We start from the raw sequence: 22018 nt of genomic DNA on the forward strand, positions 1-22018 counted from the left end.
ATCATAGACATATATATTATTTTCTTGTAGGCCTGTTTTTTATGTGTGACTAGCAGAAGTTGAGTTAATTTTCCATTTAATTACCATTTAATATGTGTGTATTCATTAGTCTCAGTGAGCTTTACAAACACAGAATACGGATTAGTACTTTTTTTAAGTGATATGCGCCTGCTGTAGATTTTTTCCAATAAATATCAGGACTGAAGCCATAAAATTACATTTACTAATATGCAGAGTGCGTTAAAATTTATCAAAAAGCGACTTTATTGCTTCAATACATCACTTTCAGTGCTTTTTCCATTCTTTATGCACCCCTAGGAAGTTTGCAACCAGAGAGCTGTTTACATTTCATGTCAAACCTACTTACATTGTCACAGATAACCCGAAATTATGTCCTTACAGATTACTTTGTTCCAAGGGTGCAGAAAGAACATAGTTGAAGCTAAATCTGGACTGTAGGTTAATTGGGTCAGCATAACCACTCACAATTAGTGATATGTTATTGAGCATGTTGCCAAGATAAAGGATCTTAGTAATGGCAATCTAATTTCTGTTTACTCATATGACATCCCCATCACCAAGCCCATCCACAGAGACTATTCTTTTTGAAAACACCGTGTAGCTGGAATTATATTCTATGAAGTTAGCTTCCAAAGTGGGTGATTGTTGTTTTTATTTTGTACAACTATAAAAATAGTACAATAAAAAACTCACAAAAGTTTATTTACAGCATAGCCACACAGCAAAGTGCTGCTTCACAATTACAAAGGCAATAAATATAAATAAATGAGTTTCACAAATTCTTTGTGCAATGACAGACTTCTTTCTCCTACTAGTAATTTGTTATTATCGTGTACAAAATTCTTCACAGTTCTGGGCATAGCATGAATACTAAATGCATTACAACAAACAGCAATCTTATATTAACAAGGAAGATACTTCTTTGAAAATTGTTCTTCCACATTTCCTGTAACACTTTCCAGGAATTAATCACTTTCACCACTATCCATTTCCTCCAAGGAGATTATCACACACAATGGCAATGAAGATATAAATCTGAATACATGTGCTTCTCACACAATGAGCTCATTATATGAGCTAAACAGTTCTCTTCTGTTCACCACTATGGTGATCAAGCCATTCCATCTTCATCTTTCCGGTTATCTAGCCGTTTAAGCTGGAAAAAAGAAAAAAATAGAAGTAAGTCTGTGTCATTATAAATATAGATATTGAAATCAGAGGCTGAAGCATGTATTGTAGAATGTAGAATTTAAATGTATTGAAATGTGTTGAATTTGGTATGATTCCACTGAAATGTATCTCTATCTGTACATTTCTTCTCCACTTTAACTCTATCTGTGATATATTCTCTACTTATAACATTATTTCAATGAGTATCTAGGGTATAGACTAAAAGGCACAAACTTTTGCTGTTATTACCATAGCATACAGGTCTTTGGCAACTAATGTGACACTTGTTTTGTACAAACATAAATAACTGATTTAAGTTTGGTACCAACACAATCTTTTAGTCATTATGAAGTTTTGTAGGAACTACTGAATGTTCTGACACATTATATGTCAGCAGTTATTGAATATTTCATATACAGTCCCTCTATGAAATACCTAGTGGGCAGACAGGTCAGTAAATAAATAGTATATGCTCTGAAACTATCAGTGTTTGGTGATTCTAATTTGTTTAGTCAGTGTTCAGCATTAGGAATGTGCTGATAAAATGGAATAACTTCAGCCTTTACAATGTGAATATCTGCAAATTTAATGTAGGTTACTGAACCTAGTGTTATCACACTACCTTGATGCCAGTGTGCAGCTTTCACTGCAATATATTTTTTTCTTTTTTTCTCTCTTCCTAATGTGTATATTGCTATGCTTATATGTGGCCTGATGTCAAACTATATAACACTATCAGTGTTCAGTGAAGTGTCAAAGTAGTTAAGATACTGAGGTTGTATTTGGGAGTAATAGGGCTCAGGGAGCCATCTGACTATCCAAAGAAAACCTATTTCTTTGCTTTTTTCTACATCTTCTAAACATTGTGATGATCCTCTGAATATTGTATGATGAATTTTTTCACATACAATTACAGCAACTGAGCTAAAATGGCATTGATGTCAGTGACCTTTAGCCTCTAACCACTCTCACCCATCTCACCACATTATTAAACTACTGTACCATTAGAAAATCTGTGATGAGTACAATGTTCCTAGTGGATTTAGTGTTGGAAACAATTCAGTGACCTGAAACACACAATACTTGTTTATACTGTCTGGTGTCACCACTAGGCACATTATGTTTTATGTGCACTATCATATATATATATATATATATATATATATATATATATATATATATATATATATATATATATATATATATAAAAAGAAAGATGATGAGACTTAGCAAACAAAATGATACAACATTTCTGAACAGCAGTAATGATCTTAATAGCCTTAAAACATGTGTTACAGAAACAATTGAGCAAGCTTCACTCTGGTTTAAAGCAAATGGGTTCTTGCTTAATGAAAGCAAAACCCAGCAGATGGTATTTAGTTTAAAAGACAAGTTTCCGTCAGATGATCCTAGTTGTGTTAAATTTTTGGGGGTATATTTGGATGATAAACTTTCTTGGAATCCACATATTAAGTATATTAGCGGTAAATTGTCTAGGGTAATCTATTTGTTAAGGCGATTAATGCACTGTGTACCTAAAAATTATGTTAGAGTATCTTACTACTCATTTTTCCAAAGCATCATATCCTATGGCATTATTTTATGGGGAAACTCCACTTGTGTGCATGATATACTATTGCTGCAAAAGAAAGCTATTAGGATAATTACAGGCTCACCATACAAGGCTCATTGTAAACCTTTGTTTACTCAACAAAAAATCATGACAGTAGTAAACCTATATATTTATTATGTTTTAATCTACACAAAAAAGAACTTACCTAAAGTAAAACGCAGGGCAAATATACATTGTTACAGCACTAGGACAAACAGCTCTATCTATACGCCCTACCACAGACTGTCAAAATCAGTTAACAGTTATGAACTTATGGGCCACAAATTATTTAACAAACTCCCACAAGGTATACAAAATTTACCAGAGCAACAATACAAACAAACACTTTATGACTGGTTAGTTGTAAACCCATTCTACAATGTAAAGGATTTCATGACCTGTGATATTAAACTGTAAAGTTCTTAACAATTCTGTCCTTTTATAGCATGTACTGTACTGTATTGTATTATATGTATGACTTTGTCTATTGCTGTAATGGCTTAAAGACAATAAAATTATTATTATTATTATTATTATTATTATTAAAAGCGCTGGCAGGTCGATAGACACACAAACAAACACAAATATACACACAAAATTCAAGCTTTCGCAACAAACTGTTGCCTCATCAGGAAAGAGGGGAAGGAGAGGGAAAGACGAAAGGATGTGGGTTTTAAGGGAGAGGATAAGGAGTCATTCCAATCCCGGGAGCGGAAAGACTTACCTTAGGGGAAAAAAGGACAGGTATACACTCGCACACACACACATATCCATCCAAACATACAGACACAAGCAGACATATTGGTCTTTAAATATGTCTGCTTGTGTCTGTATGTTTGGATGGATATGTGTGTGTGTGCGAGTGTATACCTGTCCTTTTTTCCCCTAAGGTATATATATATATATATATATATATATATATATATATATATATATATATATATATAATAAGAAAGATGATGAGACTTACCAAACAAAAGCGCTGGCAGGTCGATAGACACACAAACAAACACAAATATACACACAAAATTCAAGCTTTCGCAACAAACTGTTGCCTCATCAGGAAAGAGGGAAGGAGAGGGAAAGACGAAAGGATGTGGGTTTTAAGGGAGAGGGTAAGGAGTCATTCCAATCCCGGGAGCGGAAAGACTTACCTTAGGGGGAAAAAAGGACAGGTATACACTCGCACACACACACATATCCATCCACACATACAGACACAAGCAGACATATTTAAAGACCTTAACAGAAGGAGGAAATAAGACGACAGAAAAGACTTCGAAATGTAACAGTGACAATAACAAACGTCATTGTTGGGTTCAAATTAATGATATGAATATAACAGAGGGAAACATTCCACGTGGAATGTTTCCCTCTGTTATATATATATATATATATATATATATATATATATATATATATATATATATATATATATATATATATATATATATATCTGTGTGTGTGTGTGTGTGTGTGTGTAAATGAGATGCATGGTATTTTTTAGCATTAGGGATGCTTATAATTTCTTGGCTACATTCATTTAAAACTTCAAAGGTGTTTAACAATGTGTAAGAACCTTAAATATATATTTTCATAAACTCATCCATGCTGAATTTTTCAGTACAAGATGAGTAACTTGTCATTATGAAAACATCAAAGAAATCTACAGCATTAATTAATACATCTTACTTTACTAAGAGGTAGAAGTATCTATGAAGACAGGTATTATAATACCTCTTTATCCTGTACCTGAACTGGACTGTATTCCATGTTGACATCAGCTGATGGTGCAGCAAAAGCATTCTTGTATAACAGAGCAGCAGCAATACCACCTAGGATTGGTCCTAGCCAGTATACCTGTGCAATTAGTGATTCATCATTAGCATGTGTTACATTGTGGGACATATCAGAATATTAACTGTGGGGGCAGGTCATATAACTGAAGTGATACTGCACACAGTAAAACATTATTTCAATGAGTATCTAGGGTATAGACACTCACAGAGATCAGAGAGAGGTTAACTTGGTTAAATCAGAAAGACTGGCCTGTTAACAGATGAAGTATGATAATGTAGTGAAGAATGAAGAGAGTATCCATTTATGTTGTTTTTTAAATATCAACTGAACATATAAATTATAATTCCTTCTTGTCACAGGCTTCTTCTACTGTCTTTTTCTCTTTATTGAATCATCTCACAAGAAAGGAAAAGGTAAGACCATAAAAAGTTAGTAATTCTATTTTGAAGATAGGAGATTATGAAGAAGAGCAACCTGATGTAAACTAACAAGAAACTACAGTTTCTCAAAATTGCAGGGAGACTCAGAAGTTGGGAACAAGTACTATATTAAGGATTCTCATGAATGAAATAAAGAATAGATAAGATGATGGTCCATAAGTTAAATGTGCAAGTATGTAACAGTCAATACTACAAACAGAACATACAGAGTGCTGTTGTATGTTATTGCATATTTTAAACTTGAAGTGAAGTGGTCTACATTCTCCATTTGTTAGCTTATTTTGATAGTTATGCTGATGGTTGACAGATAAATTGCAGCAAACACTATATCAGAATATAACTAACCCAGTGATTCTCCCATTCATTGGCAATGACAGCCGATCCAAGTGTCCTTGCAGGGTTCATACTTGATCCAGTATAATCAACCTAGAAAAATGAAAATTGTTCAGAACATGCTACACATAGTCTTAAAATAATGAAATTCTTTCTACACAATTTACTTGTATCACATGTGTAAATTTATGTATTGTGCATATCTCAAAAGAATACTTTATAAAAATATAAATGGTATTTTTATTAGCTTGCAACCTTTATGAAGAATTGCAACAAATTCTTTCACAAGTTCAGCAGATGAAATTATAGTAACAGCTTCCATAAATGTGTACATTTTATCTACTGCTATTCAGGTTTTATTGATAATTTTTGATTTAATATGAGCAAATTAAGTACAAAAAACATGCTCTGAACACCTGCAAGTCTTTTTGTATTACATCAGTTTCTAAACCACAGAAATGTATGTCCACAGCAGTGAAACATACTCCCAGGAAAATGTTGCCTATAGGCAGTAACATCCAAAACAGTTTTTGCTTTTAATTGAGAACCTGCAGATTTTACGAAAACTTCACTAATCTTCATGTTATATGTTCAGTCTTTGTATTACTGGTACCACTTCAAAAAACTACACAATACAGTAGTCAAAGGTACCATAATTAAATTGTTAAAGAAAAATTTTAATGTGTATTCAAGTATTATTCATAAATTGACATATAAGTGCAGAAGAATACTTACTGCAGCCATATGTCCCATTGCAATTGTCAATCCAATAACCAGTGGAGCAAAACCCTTACTTTCTGGTTTGTTGACATCACAGACACCAAATACAACCAGGACCAGGACAAAGCCTAAGAAAAATTCAACACCAAAGCCTTGCACAGGTGTCACACTTTCTGCCACATTTGTCAGACCAAGTGAACCAGCCTTTTCTGGAGGAGTAAGAGCCTGAAACAAAAGTTGATTAGGATGGTTAGATTTATTGAAAGATTTACATACAGTTCTGAAACAATCAAAGAGTACACGAAAATACATGAACCATCTTTCATTCGTGAATGAAACTGAGACACAGCCTATAAACATATTAAAAGTCAAATATGCATATGTTTCACACATTTTCCTTATACATGGAATTAAGATCCAAAATGAGGAGTGTTATTATAGCTAACTAACAGAAAATTCCTACATCTCACTGTAGCTCAATTGAAGTCGTTAGTTAAAACTTAAAAAACACAAAAATAAATCCAGGTTAAATCATTACGAAAATGGACTATTTGTAAACTGCAAATAGAACTAAAACCCTGTGCACATGTATTGAAACTCTCTATGGAAAGTGATAAACAAGATGTAAAATGGGATTTTTATTTATAAATCAGTTGAATTGTTATTTAAAGTCTGCAAATGTACAGTCTATAGACTTCATTAAAATTAATAATACTGTAAGAAGGATGAAGTACAAAGTGTTTGTTACTATTCACTGATATTTGTAACAGATTGAATACGTGAGGGGTGAAAGTTTACTACCACATGTTGAGCTCTGCTCTACTTGGTCAATACAGAGTATCACATTTCCCATGTGCTGCCCACAACTGCTTGTTTGATTAATTAAAAACCACTCCTGCTGCTGTATAGAACTTTATTTAGTCCACTACTAGTTTCAGCCTCTATATTAGGTCATTTCCAAGTGCTTCTTTACAGTACAGTTTTCATAACCACTTGAAAATTGCCTAATACAAAGGCTGAAACTAATATTGGACTAAATAATGTTCTACACACTAACCGGAGCACCTTTTCATTAATCATTACAGAGTGCCACATTGATGGAACCATAATTAACGTATGTTACCTAAATATCATGAATTATGGAGAGAAAGGACACTAAAGTGTTAAATATAAGAGATAAATAAATATTTTGAAATTAAGCATCCTTATGAATAATTTTAAAATTTTTAACTGGCAAGTGAATGAACATAACTAAGAGGATGCAGAGTGTTTCATAATATATAAACCATAATATTCATAAAATTCAGGAGTAAATTATTTCTAATTTGTAGAGTAACATAATAAAAAAATGACACTGGATATTTTGAATGTGTGTTATCAAAACTTACCTTCAAGATTGCACTTCCTGTGATGGATCCTACACACTGAGCTATTATATATAACAGCCCCTTAAGTATTGTGATATTTCCTGTTACAAGCATGCCAGCAGTAACTGCCGGGTTTACATGTGCTCCACTCACATGCCCCACAATCTGTAAAATAAGGTATTGCAAAACTTAGATTAATTCCAAAAATGTATGTCATTCCTTCACATTAAGGAAATCTTTCTTGGACAGTATGAAACAAATAGATGCAAGTTTCTGTCAGTGCTCTAGGATCACATAAAAATTATCAAATAACTAGGTATGAGTAACTGATACTGTATTGTATCTTGCTGCATCAAAGTATAACTACAACATACAGTGACGTATGTAATATCTGTAACACATCCATAATATTACCTGCACAATTGCCATGATGACCAGACCAAATGTCAGTGCAATGAGAACCTGGCTGGATTTAGCACCAGGTACATTACCAGCATATACACAACTTCCACAACCAAAGAAGTTCAGCAGCAAGGTACCAATAAATTCTGCTAGCAGACATTTCCAGATTCCATTTTTATCAGTTATGTCAGCAATTCCAAGCCTTTCCTTGAATCCTCCAGCCATTTTCAGCAGTAATCTGAAACAGCATAACTTAAATATTAGTGTTAAAGCACCTGGGATCTATATCTTGCATATACAGGCTTTGTATCAAAAAATTTGTAATTTAAAAATGTGCTTTCATGAAAATTGACAACTGTAATTCAGCTACCATTCATTGCAATTACACTTACACTATTATAAAAACAGGCCTGTTCTATGTAAATATGTAAGATATAATGGAAAATTAGCATGGCTTTCAATTATTAAGAAATTTTAAGTGCAAGGATAGTATGAGTAACATGGAAAGTGTTAATCAGTGTTATTGGCTGCAATACCAAAAATCTTAGGTATAATTCTATTTTCAGTATGATTTTTCACCTTCATTCAACATCATACAGGATTACATCAGTAGAAATTTGAACTAGCATTTGGGAAGGACCATTGTCAGATTCCAGTTTAGTCATCCTTATTCAGTTTTTTCTTTGTTAGAGTCCCAATGTGACTCCTTCAACAATTCAATTATAAACACTACATTTAGCTCCCTTCATTAAAATCTTTTCTGTTTTACATACAGTATGCTGCTAGTGAAGTGCAACCCTCTGTTAATATGTGCCCGGTAGTCTAAGGTAAGCTTAGACTAGGAAGATCCTCTTCATATTTTTCGACAGCTAAAAAAGGTTATTTCAGTGGCACAATCGCATACAGTGTCTATACAGGCCTATTGGTAATGCTTATGTTTCGAAGTGGCCACATTGCTATTCGCCTCGCTAAAAAAGAACAAAAAGTTTGTAAAATATTGAAGCCCTTTGAAGTTGCTCTAAGAAATTGCTTAAACTCTTGTCATTTTTATAAGCTTCATTATTAAACGATTACGTAATGTTTATTGCGATCACAAGATTAAGTCACGTTTCGGATAACAATGTAATTATTCATATTGGGCTGATGGATTTATTGACACTCCAGTCAACTTTAATTATGCCCCTACTCGCTCTGTAGGCAGTTTTGTCATATTAGAGAACAGCGGCCTTATGAAATTTGTTTTGCGGTACAGGTACCCATATTACGATACTATTCGTAACATAACATTTTTCAGAGAAGTGCCAATCTACCGTCGCACACTTGTGTGTATTTACACATCTATAATCGTGTGTGTTGTTTTTAGAAATGATTCGTTTCAAAACTTAATGCAATATAAAGGTCGTTTGCAAAGTGGTTTCTTTTTGAATGTTACTTTGACGGGTGACCTCAGCTGAACACCCGTATGCCACTAGCCCCTATCTTTGTAACGGATATTGTGTGGGGTACGGGCCTCGCTGGTAGCTAGTTTAGCGGAGCATAAACAAGTCAGAAACCGCTGTCAAGCGCAGCTGCACTTTCGTGGCGGTTCCGGTCTCGCACACGCAAAACACCGGACAAAGAGTACATTTTTCCGCTGGGAAGAAGAGGGACTTTCAGGTTCGTCTTCGGCGTGCGAGCCACAATGAAGCAATAATGAGACCAAATATTCCTTCTTGTTTCTGAATGCGGTCGTGACACATCACAGTGAAGAATTTAATTATTCTTTTGTAACTTTTGGAAAAACACAAACAGATTGTAAATGTTTCATACTTTTTTACGACCATTGAGTTCATATGTAACCGCGTTTGACAACAAATATCCGTAATATGCCAGATAATGACAGAACTACAAGCTCAAAATTAATCTGGATTAATCTGGCTGGTGGGCGATATATATATGAGTTCTGCAACAACTGCTCGAAAGTAATGTGCTCCTAAAATATTGAAAAATCTGTTCTAATTTATTTTATGTACTCATAGGAGCAGGACGTACATGGTATAAAATACTACTAAAGAATCATCCATAAATACTTGAAAATGGCCTAAGACCGATATTGTACAACCTGACATGAAATAAAGAGAATGGCAGCTGAAGGTATCAAGAAATTATTCAAAACATAAAAGTGGTAGTTCACAGATTGGAAAAAATTCTCTTTTAGGGCACCAACTTCTTCTAACAGCTCAAGTGGAAACTAATAATGTTGAATGTGAATTTTTCCCGAGCTCAAGTGGAAACTGATAATGTGAACTGTGAATTTTTCCCGGCGGATTGACTGTTTGTGCGTGAAGGATGAGGTGTACCTTTTGAAATATCTGCCGTCTTGGACTATACTAACCGGTTGCACTCCTGTCAACTTTTCAAATAGAAGTTACGAAATGAGCAGGCTAGTGGCAGTATAAGAAACCCTGCAAATCTCAGCCGATAAATATTCCATGTTATTACTAAATGAGTATTTTCACTTGCGTAAAGAATAGCATGGCAAATAGAGAATGGGCAGCACGCATGACAGGGCAGAGGATTAAAAACTTTCTGACGACACACATGGATCCGTCACTTCTCACATCAGTTCACAATGTAAGATATTCGGGGTACTGACGTGCCAGACCGTCAGACATTTGTTTCCGCGAATTTTTTGCGCATGTAGGGCACCGAATTATTTTCCCTGCTATTAAGCTGCTTCATGACACAATTTACTGCTTCTATAATTAAAACCATCGTTCCTTGGCAAGTAGCACACATTTTTATGCATCCACTTTCACGTACAAATTATTAATGAAAGGCGAATGGAAGGACGACTGAGTGAGGGCTCAGGAAATTCGGCTTTGATTCGAAAAGGAACCATCCCGGAGTTTGTCTCTTAACGATCTACCTAACCTATAGAAAATCTAAATACGAATGGATGGGTGGGGATTTGAACTCCGTTCATCTCGAACATGTGTCCAGCTTTTCAACTACAGTTCCATCTCACGCAGTATGAAAAGTCAGATATGCCATTAAAGAGTCATGGGGCATCCCCATTTAATCGTACATTAATTGTTATGATTTGTTCCTTCCTTTTCTTTCTCTGTGTTATATTCGCCTTTTGTGGAATGTGTGAAACTGAGAAATTTCTCAAGAAAGTGACAAGGCTTTTATGATCCTGCCAAGCGAACTCAATTCTGTACATTAATAGGGAACGTATGAACGTAGTCAGTACCAAACTGTACAGCTGCAGTTGCCAGAGTCGTATTACACTTTCGCATAACGGCGAACCAACAACATCCCATATTTCCGTCTCAACTGTCTACCACTTTGTTATGATGATCCTGCTATAAATGAATTAATGGTTTAATTTTATTTTGGACGCGTTTTTCTCATTTAGTAAGGTACAGGTGTTTCTGAGGAAAGGACCCGACAGGAAGAGTGGAGTCATTATGAGGCTGAAAGCTTTGAGGTGAAATATATTTGTGGGTGCTGTACTATTTGTGGACCCACAAATCACGTTTTCCTGAAGCCGGTGTCCGTGATCTTCCCGAAACGCTTAGCAGCGTATCGGTTCTTTATAGGCATAGTGCCAGTGATGCTTGACTGTAACTTACGAAACTGCCTGAGGGCATATGTGATAAAAGTTTAATGCGCCCCGTGAGATCAGTTTGCTAAGCTGTCGTTTACACATACCATTAATAATGAATTTACACCGTCTATTCAAAAAGTTTCGAGAACTGTAAATAACAGATGTGCATTGGACCAGTCAGTTGTGGGCAGGCAAAGTTGTTACCCAATGGACGTGCGGCCGTATACGTTATTGTGTCACAAATGGCAATGGAGCAACGAAAGAGATAGAGAAGATCCAACGGAGAGCAGCGCGCTTCGTTACAGGATCATTTAGTAATCGCGAAAGCGTTACGGAGATGATAAAGTCCAGTGGAAGACTCTGCAGGAGAGACGCTCAGTAGCTCGGTACGGGCTTTTGTTAAAGTTTCGAGAACATACCTTCACCGAAGAGTCAAGCAGTATATTGCTCCCTCCTACGTATATCTCGCGAAGAGACCATGAGGATAAAATTAGAGAGATTAGAACCCACACAGAAGCATACCGACAATCCTTCTTTCCACGAACAATACGAGACTGGAATAGAAGGGAGAACCGATAGAGGTACTCAGGGTACCCTCCGCCACACACCGTCAGGTGGCTTGCGGAGTATGGATGTAGATGTAGATGTAGAAATGAACATCTCTAAATCATGAGTTCAAGATATTCTCCAGAATGTTCTAAAGAAGATAAAAGTGTGTGCAGTGTTTGCCCCACACACCTTAATTGCCGAATAAAAGCAATAATGTAACTTGATTGAAATGGAAAATTCGGACATTCCTTTGTGGGAAAAATCGTCGCAATTGACGAGACTAGCTGTTATCAATACGACTCTACAACAAATGATACTGTAGAATGGGCCTTTGATGGTTCGCCAAGACCGGCAAAGCAGTAGATAGGCGTAAAAATTAAATGTCCATAGAGGAAGAAAACATATTTCACCAATAATTTGATGAAGCAGGATTTTTTGTCACTGATAGTGTCTTAAATCTGTTATTCAAAGGCCTTTCTATATTCTAGCCAGCAGAAACCTGACGTTCCTGCTCTGAATGAACTATCTGGAGCAAGTTAGAAGCAAGAATCATCTGTGGAATCTCATAAGCACCATCGCAGTATAGACCTGTGACGACTTAAGAAACTGTGCAAGCAACTGCAGTTTGAAACAAATAGATCGCTTCTGTGTATACGAAATGCATCACAGAGCTGCCCGTCCTTGTACGGCAAGTTACAGATACAAGGAAAGAAATCACTTGTTCCAGATACCTCGTTTCTTTTATAGATGTTCAGGTTGAACGCGTCAGTAACAAAACATAATAGACTTTAGAATGAACATTTCACAGGGAAGTGGAGAGTACGCTACAATGACAAATGGAAATGGGGCGCCGAATCGGAACTGGAGTCTGGAGCTTAGCTTTTTGCAAGCAACGCTCTTACGAACTAAGCGAACACTACAGCCATATCCAAAGCTGCTGTGGTTAACACAGAACTCGCAGTCGGGATAACGACAGTTCAAATCTCCGTCCACATTTAGATTTCACATGATTTCCCTAGAGCACTCCAGGCAAATGCTGGGATGGTTCATTTGGCAGAGCACGGCCAATTTGGCCCCCTATGCTTTCGTAACACGAGCTTATGCTCCGTGTCTAATAACCGCGTTGCCGACGGGACAATAAACTCTAATCTTCCTTCAAAAGGCCGGCCGGTGTGGCCGTGCGGTTCTAGGCGCTTCAGTGTGGAACAGCGTGACAGTTACGGTCGCAGGTTCGAATCGAGCCTCGGGCATGGATGTGTGTGATGTCCTTAGGTTAGTTAGGTTTAAGTAGTTCTAAGTTCTAGGGGACTGATGACCACAGATGTTAAGTCCCTTACTGCTCAGAGCCATTTGAACCTTCCAAAGCTGATTCAAAAATGGTTCAAATGGCTCTGAGCATTATGGGACTTAACTTATGAGGTCATCAGTCCCCTAGAACTTCGAACTACTTAAACCTAACTAACCTAAGGACATCACACACATCCATGCCCGAGGCAGGATTCGACCCTGCGACTGTAGCGGTCTCGCGGTTCCAGACTGCAGCACCTAGGACCGCACGGCCACCCGGCCGGCTCCAAAGCTGATGACTGCCCGTATAAACTACACAGTAGTTCTCTAGAAAGCCTTGCTGGTCTAACAAGAGAACTCTGTAAGATTGGAAAGAACAAGAGCCGGCCGAAGTGGCCGTGCGGTTAAAGGCGCTGCAGTCTGGAACCGCAAGACCGCTACGGTCGCAGGTTCGAATCCTGCCTCGGGCATGGATGTTTGTGATGTCCTTAGGTTAGTTAGGTTTAACTAGTTCTAAGTTCTAGGGGACTAATGACCTCAGCAGTTGAGTCCCATAGTGCTCAGAGCCATTTGAACCATTTTGAACCAAAGAACAAGAGAAATGTATAATATGGCTAGGTGTCAAAATAGGGTAGCATCAAATTATAAATCCGAAGGTCGGTGGTAGGGGGGGGGGCGAGGTAGCGGGGGAGTTTCTGTTTTCAGTACGTCTTGGGACGTCTTCTACTTCTCATCTTTTTTTTTAACCTCTGACAATGATTTGTGTACGTGGAAAACGCCAAACTGCGCCGTGGTCTGGAGTCTAGGTGAATCTGTATGTCTCCATACGGCACACAGATTAGAAGTTCAAAGGTCGAAGGAAAGTGAGGGCAAACCACCTCCAATTTGACCATGGTCAGTAAAGCACAACAGCGTTTAAAGAAACCTGCGGCCTGAGGACAGCTGTGCTCTGTACGCTATAGATAAAGACGGACAGAAACTTCGAGTTTGCCCATGTCACTGACTTGAATGCTTCAGTTGCTACGACCTGAGCCCGCGAAAGTTGAAGGTCTAGGTTCAAGCCTTGTCCAGGTACTCAGCTGTAATCTCTGTGAATACTTCAAGTGCAATATTTGCTGTTTCTTTCTCGACTTTCTTCACAGGGAAACAGGCGATGACTCCCGTAATTTCGTGAATGAAGCCATAAAAAGGATTTGCAACGTGCTCTGTAACAGCGTAAAAAGTAGAGCTTTGCTTCGCCCACGTTTTCGATACGGAAATAATCCGATGTGGTCAGCTAGGCACTAGAGGAAAGCGAGCTGCTGTGCGGTGACATTGTCCCCGAAATTGCATACACTGGGTGCGACTGCGGGTGTTTGTTTCCGGAAGCAGGCGCGGTCATGAGCAACCTCCATTCCCCTGTTTGAGGTCAGTGGCACGGACGGCAGAGCCTTCAGGCAGCTCGTTTGGCCGTTTCCCTGACTGATCTTTATTGGCGGTCGCTCGCCAAGCTATAAATGAGAAAGCGGCCGTTCACCTCAACCGGCTAACCTCATTATACGAATAAGTATGGCCGTGCGGGCGTTGCTTTCACGTTGCATCCATTTTGCAGCGTGCCATCTGGGAGAAGACGTTTCGCTTTGCACACAACTCAACCAGTACGTGTGTCCTACATTTATTCATCCAAATCGCGACTGCTTCAGAGTTCTAAATAATATCGAAAAAACACGTAAATATCTATCAGCGAAATAGTGACCAAATACGTGTAACGTTCTCTCCACCTCCAGACAGTCAATAGAATTAAGTGTCTGGTAATGAAGACAGCGCTGGGAGGAGGGGAAAATGGAGCTCTTCGTTTACTCACTGCAGACGAAGAACTGGATTCTCTGTTTAGCCTTTTAACATCGGTATTGCTATACTTTAGAGGAATGAATAAGAAGAATATGGAACAACATCGCCTTTGGAATACTGCACGGCTATAGGTGCTTCAGTCCGGAACCGCGCTGCTGCTACTGTCGCAGGTTCGAATCCTGCCTCGGGCATGGATGTGTGTGATGTCCTTAGGTTAGGTAGGTTTAAGTAGTTGTAAGTCTAGGGAACTGATGACCTCAGATGTTAAGTCCCATAGGGCTTAGAGCCATTTGAACTAATACTGCACGTCAGCACACATCGTGTTTGGTCGATGATTGGTAGAATCATTTCTTTCCTTTGTATACACACATCAGGAAATTCCACGGTGATACATGTATCAAATACCGAACATTTGATGAAACATACAGCAAGGCAACGTAAGATGTTCTAAATCCCTCTCAAATGCATCTATATGGAATGAGTCAAGGCCTCTGATACGTACTACAGACGCGTTAGATCTGTGAAACCTGTTTCTTTGTCCAGAAATCGGACTTTTCGAATGTGCGCTTGGAGCTACACCCCACTATCTGAAGTGTTTCCTGTTAGGTTAGATGCGCAGCACATATGTGATACCTAAAAGACTAATGCTTCGGCATTGTATCATGAAGTAGACACCTCTCGCTTCTTGGCGGTGGAAAATTCATCATCAACAGAGTTTTGTCTGCTATGGAAGGGTGGTGGTATGCAGCTCATGAGCAGCAGACTGTGAGCAAACGACTGATGGAAAAACGAATTTACTTCTCAATATTTCATGTAGTGTTACACTGCTGTTGGCAACGTTTCTAACGGTTAGAAACTCTGAAGTATGGCAACCGCCTTGGTGCTATTCGAGAAAAATAAACTGTGCCGGCACTGGGGGCATCCTTTCCTTTAATTTCCACTAGTGCACGCCTCCTGCCCCCCACCCCCTCCCCTCAAAAAAGGAACAAAAAACAAAACAAAAACACCCTACACTGCCCAAGCCCTCATCATGATCATCCACACGATGCCGAAATATATATTTGACTCACAGTGTTGGAGAAGGAAAATTAAAATTTTTCATCCCTTCGATGACAAGGTAATTATAAACGTAACGCAATATCGGACAAATGTGGGAAAAGCAGTGCGATGCCTCTTTTCAAAGCACTTGGCAGTCTCGTGAAGCTATTTATGGTAACCACAGAAAACGTAAATATGGATAGCTGAACGGCGATTTTGTCTCTGTTCCTCCCAATACTAGACAGTGCCTTAACCACTGCGCCTTCACACTTACAACTCCATTTTTGCACGGAGAAGAACACTAAGCTATTACTTCAATACGCTCCACCAGTATCCACGAAAACTGATCACTTTTTTCAGGAACGTACGGTAAATTTAGTACGACTCACAAGGGAACCTCCCCATCGTACCCCCCTCAGATTTAGTTATAAGTTGGAACAGTGGATAGGCCTTGAAAAACTGAACACAGATCAATCGAGAAAACTGGAAGAAGTTGTGTGGAACTAAGAAAAAAATAAGCAAAATATACGAACTGAGTAGTCCATGTGCAAGATATGCAACATCAAGGATACTGTGGGCTCAGGAGCGCCGTGGTCCCGTGGTTAGCGTGAGCAGCTGTGGAACGAGAGGTCCTTGGTTCAAGTCTTCCCTTGAGTAAAAAGTTTTTTTTCCGTAAAGTTATGATCTGTCCGTTCGTTCATTGACGTCTCTGTTCACTATAATAAGTTTAGTGTCTGTGTTTTGCGACCGCAAAACCGTGCGATTAGTAGACGAAAGGACGTGCCTCTGCAATGGGAACCGAAAACATTTGATCGCAAGGTCATATGTCAACCGATTCCTCCACAGGAAAACACGTCTGATATATTCTATACGACACTGGTGACGGCATGTGCGTCACATGACAGGAATATGTTGTGGACCCACCTAACTTGTACACTTGGCGAATGGGTAAAAAGATTCTTCTACCTTGCCCGATATAGGTTTTCTTGTGGATGTGATAATCACTCCCAAAAAAGTAATGAAAGCATAAGAGTTTGTCACATAAACTGCAACAAATGAATGCAACAGTTTCACAGTCGCACAATTTCCCCTGTGATCTGTCAAAAAATATGTTTTTAACGTTTTCAAATTTTTCCGTGTGTAGTCCGTCAAATCATGCATACGTCCAAGCAAATCTGAACATGTCCTGGAATTTTGGAGAGCGAAGTTGATTATGTGTGAGTGCCTGAACTTTGATAATTGTCTGAAAGTAAAAACTTTTCACGCGAGGAAAGACTTGAACCTAGGACCTTTTATTCCGCAGATGCTCACGCTAACCACGGGACCACGGCGCTCCTGAGCTCACTTAATGCTAGATGTTGCCTATCTTGCGCATATACTACTCAGTTTGAATATTTTGCTTATTTTTTTTTTTGATAGTTCCACACAACTTCTTCCTGTTTTCTCGACTAATCAGTGTTCAGTTTTTCAAGGCCTATCCACTGTGCCAACTTATAACTAAATCTGAGGGGGGTGCGATGGGGAGGTTCCCTTGTCAGATTTATTTATTTATTTCGAACCAAATGTAAGCTTTATCAGAGAAAACCGTCCCATTATCCATCGAGCCACAGACAATATGGTAGGAGATACCAACGTTAGGTGATACAATGAAATAAAGTAACTAACGAATTCATTCTTGAAGTACCTATGAGAATAGTTTTGGTAAGCTATTCAGATTAGCTGTCCTGAATGCTGTTATATTAAATATACGCAGGTATTCATACTCACATATTTCCGACGGATTAAAACCACTCATTTCTACGTTTCAGTAACCATCTTTAAACCACCTATTCTAAAACGTACAGCTTCTTTCATGTCGATGAGGATCAAGTTCACATTTTTATACTATCGTGCTGATACTTGTATTTAATACCAACACGAAAATAAACTAATCATCGCTTTATGAATCCAGTAAAATCGCAGTTAAGTGTAAACAGAATATAAGAAAGAATTGGTGTGCCATCGTACTCGAATCAAGAATACTTCATGTGATACTTGTGTTTAGCTTCTTCACCAGAACAGAAATACAACTAACACTCGGTTGGCAGTCGTTCGTTGGTGGAGAGAAAGTCCAACTTCTGTAGATAGTTTCAAGCGCAGTTTCCACACTCGAATTCCTAGTTTATCATTGGTGTGTGTGTGGAAATTTTGTATTTACCAGAATTATATCACTCCCAATCTGATGTGACTCAATAGTAGTGGAGACTACTACAAAAATCTTTGACGTTTCAAATGATTGATTCAGTGAAATTTTGAGCTTTCGGCTTTGGAATTAATCTGTCTTTGCGTATCATTTATTACCTAGTAAGAAATAGCCCTTAAAATCATGTATGATCCACAAGAATTATATTGCAAACACCATGTCGTTTCATTTAGAGCCATACCTCATTTCTATTATTTACGGCTCTAAAGTACCTTACAGCCGGCCGCGGTGGTCTAGCGGTTCTAGGCGCCCAGTCCGGAACCGCGCGACTGCTACGGTCGCAGGTTCGAATCCTGCCTTGGGCATGGATGTGTGTGATGTCCTTAGGTTAGTTAGGTTTAAGTAGTTCTAAGTTCTAGGGGACTGATGACCACAGCTGTTAAGTCCCATAGTGCTCAGAGCCATTTGAGCCATTTGAATCTAAAGTACCTTACAGAAAATGCAAATGTTTAATATGCTTATGATACGCATACTGTGTAAATATAAGGCAGTGTGAAACAATAACGGTCCATTATTTGTTTCCGTTTCCATCTCTTTCACTGATTTACTTAATCACGAACTCTGTTCGCTGTTTGCAGTGTAAATCTGGGGTGTTTGGTTGACTGTGCATTGTGCTGGTCTGTATGAATATGTATATGTTATGGAATTGGTCGCTCATCGTGCTATTGAGCTCCATAATTGAAGCAATAAAGTCGAACACAGTAATATTTGTTTAGCTGACTATGGAAAATCGCTGAAAATCCATACCAAATTAGGCAGGTTAGTACGCCATTACGTAGTGTCAAACGACGTCTTGCATCCATCTTCGGTATAAAAAAATGATATCTTTGGGCAATTCCGTGGTAGCCTTTCTACCTCGAATGTTGTTATCACAGGTTGTGTTTTGACAATTGGGGACCAGAGCTACCCTTTCAAGTTTTCACCAAGTAATGTAGCCCGAGTTTTATTTTCATGTGCTGTCCGTCCTTTTCATAACAGAGCACACTATATTTTCCAGTTGCTCAGCACTATCATATAATATTCTAAAAAGTATTCACAGTTTATTATTGAAAGAGCGCAAATAAGGAACTGATTAAACCAGAAGTCCATGATGACGTGAATGTTGTTACCGCGTCGTATTCACGCGTAGAAGCCTGTGTTTTGGAAAAAGAATATTACGTGACTTCCTGACTAGGGTGCTTCAGTGAGTGACAGATGTCTTGACTCTTTTCTCTGGCTTTACCAGCAGAGTCACTCAACAAACAAGGAAAGTGTTCGATACAATATCTATTTTTTTGTGTCACATCGTACAGCATGTTAGCAGAAGACGGTACTGTAGTTTAACTTCAATTTTTAATCTGCTTGTGTTTCTGTTTCCGTCTTTTTATGGTTACGTCCTGAAAATGGCTCATCTTTGCTATGTTCCTGTTGCAGTTTATTCTCAAAAGTCAAACGTAAACTAACGGAGCACAATTTGATGCAGCGTTTTTGGCACAATTCAGACACGTAAAGAATTTTTTTCATTTCATTCGTTAACATTAGCACATATCGAAAGTGTACGTGTGTGTGACGCTCATAAATTAAATACGCCATCAAATGTTTCCATAGGACAACTAAATTTTCCTGCCTCTTTAGCCGTGTTAAATGACACGATAGCGTAATGTTCGCATGTTCCTGGCTCACTGTGTATGCTGTTGGCTACGTGTCATGCCATTTTATGTGATGGCTGCGAACGTTGATAATGTTGGCCACGCATCACTTGAAGGGCTCAACTAGATAAACAGATTGGACTTAGAAAGATAAGAACTTGTGTCGTGTGTACATAATTTAGCATACTATTTTGGACATTTGATTCTGTACCTGTATTTTGCTTGTCATTTCTTACACTGTATACTCTTAAAATTATGTATTTGATACAAGCTCTGTATCACCATACGATAAATAAATAAATACACAGCTGAAGTTCTCGTAGGAGACGCCACACAGCTTCGCAGCGGCCAGTGTGTTGATATGTCGGGAGCCAAGGAGTGGGATTGGCGCTTGGCAACAAGTTCCCCTGTGTGTCTTCCCTGGCGCTTGTACTGCTGCGTATTTGAGAGGCCACTAGCGCGGCAGGCAGCAGTGGACGCCAGCTGGCGTGCTTCGCAGAGCGCTGTACGCTACAGCAGCCGTGCCAATGTACTCCTGTTGACGTGCCCATGCCTGGGGTCGTTATACAAACAGCATCTGCCTTCATCGCAAGCATTAAGTGGCTCGCCACGATATCTTGTTCCAGAAAAATATTCCGTTGGCCATTCTATGAATGACATCTGGCCGTTTCTCCGCAATCATCTAGATTAGGGTGTCCATTCGTCCCGTTTTTCCCGGGACAGTTTCGTTTTTTTTTCTAAAAAGTCCTGTTGTCCCGAAAGTTGTTTTGGGGACGTTCAAATGTCCCGCATTTTCTTATTTCCCTTCGGTAAAGTATTTTACGCTATGGGACGTTTGGCCGGCAACAATGCCCGAGCGGTTTTAGGCGCTACAGTTTGGTGCCGCACGACCGCTACGGTCGCAGGTTCGAATCCTGCCTCGGGCATGGATGTGTGTGATGTCCTTAGGTTAGTTAGGTTTAAGTAGTTCTAAGTTCTAGGGGACTGATGACCTCAGATGTTAAGTCCCATAGTGCTCAGAGCTATTTGAACCATTGAACTATTTGATTTGCAGTTAATTACTGCGCACTGAGCAAGTATATACGCTATGAAGAGCCACTTGTACAACGGCGAGTTTACTTTTATCACTGTAGTGGAGATACTGTAGTATGTACGTTGGGCAAATGAAACTTTGCGATTGCATAGTGGATGGTATAACATTGTGAATCACGTTAAGACGAAGAAACATCGAACGAGTTTTCAAGCGAAAATACGCCTCTTGATTAAATATGTAAAAGTGAGAAGTATGGCGATCATGTGGCACAATAATTGTAACGCCTCATTTGGGATCATCTGAGCCGCGCAGGGTAGCCGCGCGGCCTAAGACGCCTTGTCATGGTCCGTGCGGCTCCACCCCGTCAGAGGTTCGAGTCCTCCCTCGGGCGTGGGTGTGTGTGTTGTCCATAGCGTAAGTTACTTTAAGTTAGAGTAAGTAGTGTGTAGGTTTAGGGACCGATGACCTCAGCAGTTTGGTCCCATATCACCTTACCACAGATTTCCAAATTTGGGATCTTCTGAATCCATGATCCAAAGGTAAACTTCTATGTCCATCATATTTTGTCAGTACATTATTTTTGACCCGTTTCGTTCCTTAATTGTCCCGGGTTTTTTTATAAACTTTTTCTAATCTAAATTGATACTACTTTCATTTCCATAGTTCTACTTTTACTTCGTATCATTCAGTATGTCTATTAAAGAATTAATAGAAACTGAAAACTAATTCATTTCTAGGATATCTAACATAGACTTATCACGAATGATAAAAAGTTCGTTCCATTCCAGAGCTGAATAGTACGTCTTTGTAGCTCACAAGATAAGGCGTCCCAGGTATGTCTTGTTTCCTGACCAAACATCCTGATTTGAATTTACTGTAGCTTTTGAAAGTCACTTAGGATGAATACTAAAATGTTCCTTCAAAAAAGTTACGAACGATACTTTTCCTATCCTC

General features: G+C 38.7%; 1 protein-coding gene across 2 annotated transcripts in view; it reads right to left on the reverse strand.

Moving 5' to 3' along the window:
* Positions 1-702: 702 nt before the first annotated feature.
* The window catches only part of LOC126248216 (aquaporin AQPAe.a), a 32905-nt gene continuing 11589 nt past the window's right edge, over positions 703-22018 (reverse strand). Inside the window, exons 2-7 of one of the 2 annotated variants that reach the window (XM_049949039.1) lie at positions 7878-8103; positions 7485-7628; positions 6112-6321; positions 5389-5469; positions 4556-4663; positions 703-1177 (exon numbers count right to left, since the gene is read on the reverse strand). In XM_049949039.1, coding sequence (XP_049804996.1) covers positions 1133-1177; positions 4556-4663; positions 5389-5469; positions 6112-6321; positions 7485-7628; positions 7878-8090 — 801 coding nt within the window. In that variant the 5' untranslated portion in view covers positions 8091-8103 and the 3' untranslated portion in view covers positions 703-1132. Of the gene's footprint in view, positions 1178-4540; positions 4664-5388; positions 5470-6111; positions 6322-7484; positions 7629-7877; positions 8104-22018 lie in introns of both variants that reach the window. The other variant, XM_049949038.1, reaches the window with a different exon arrangement.

The sequence above is a fragment of the Schistocerca nitens genome, chromosome 3, assembly GCF_023898315.1.
Source record: "Schistocerca nitens isolate TAMUIC-IGC-003100 chromosome 3, iqSchNite1.1, whole genome shotgun sequence".
NCBI classification, from domain to species: domain Eukaryota; kingdom Metazoa; phylum Arthropoda; class Insecta; order Orthoptera; family Acrididae; genus Schistocerca; species Schistocerca nitens.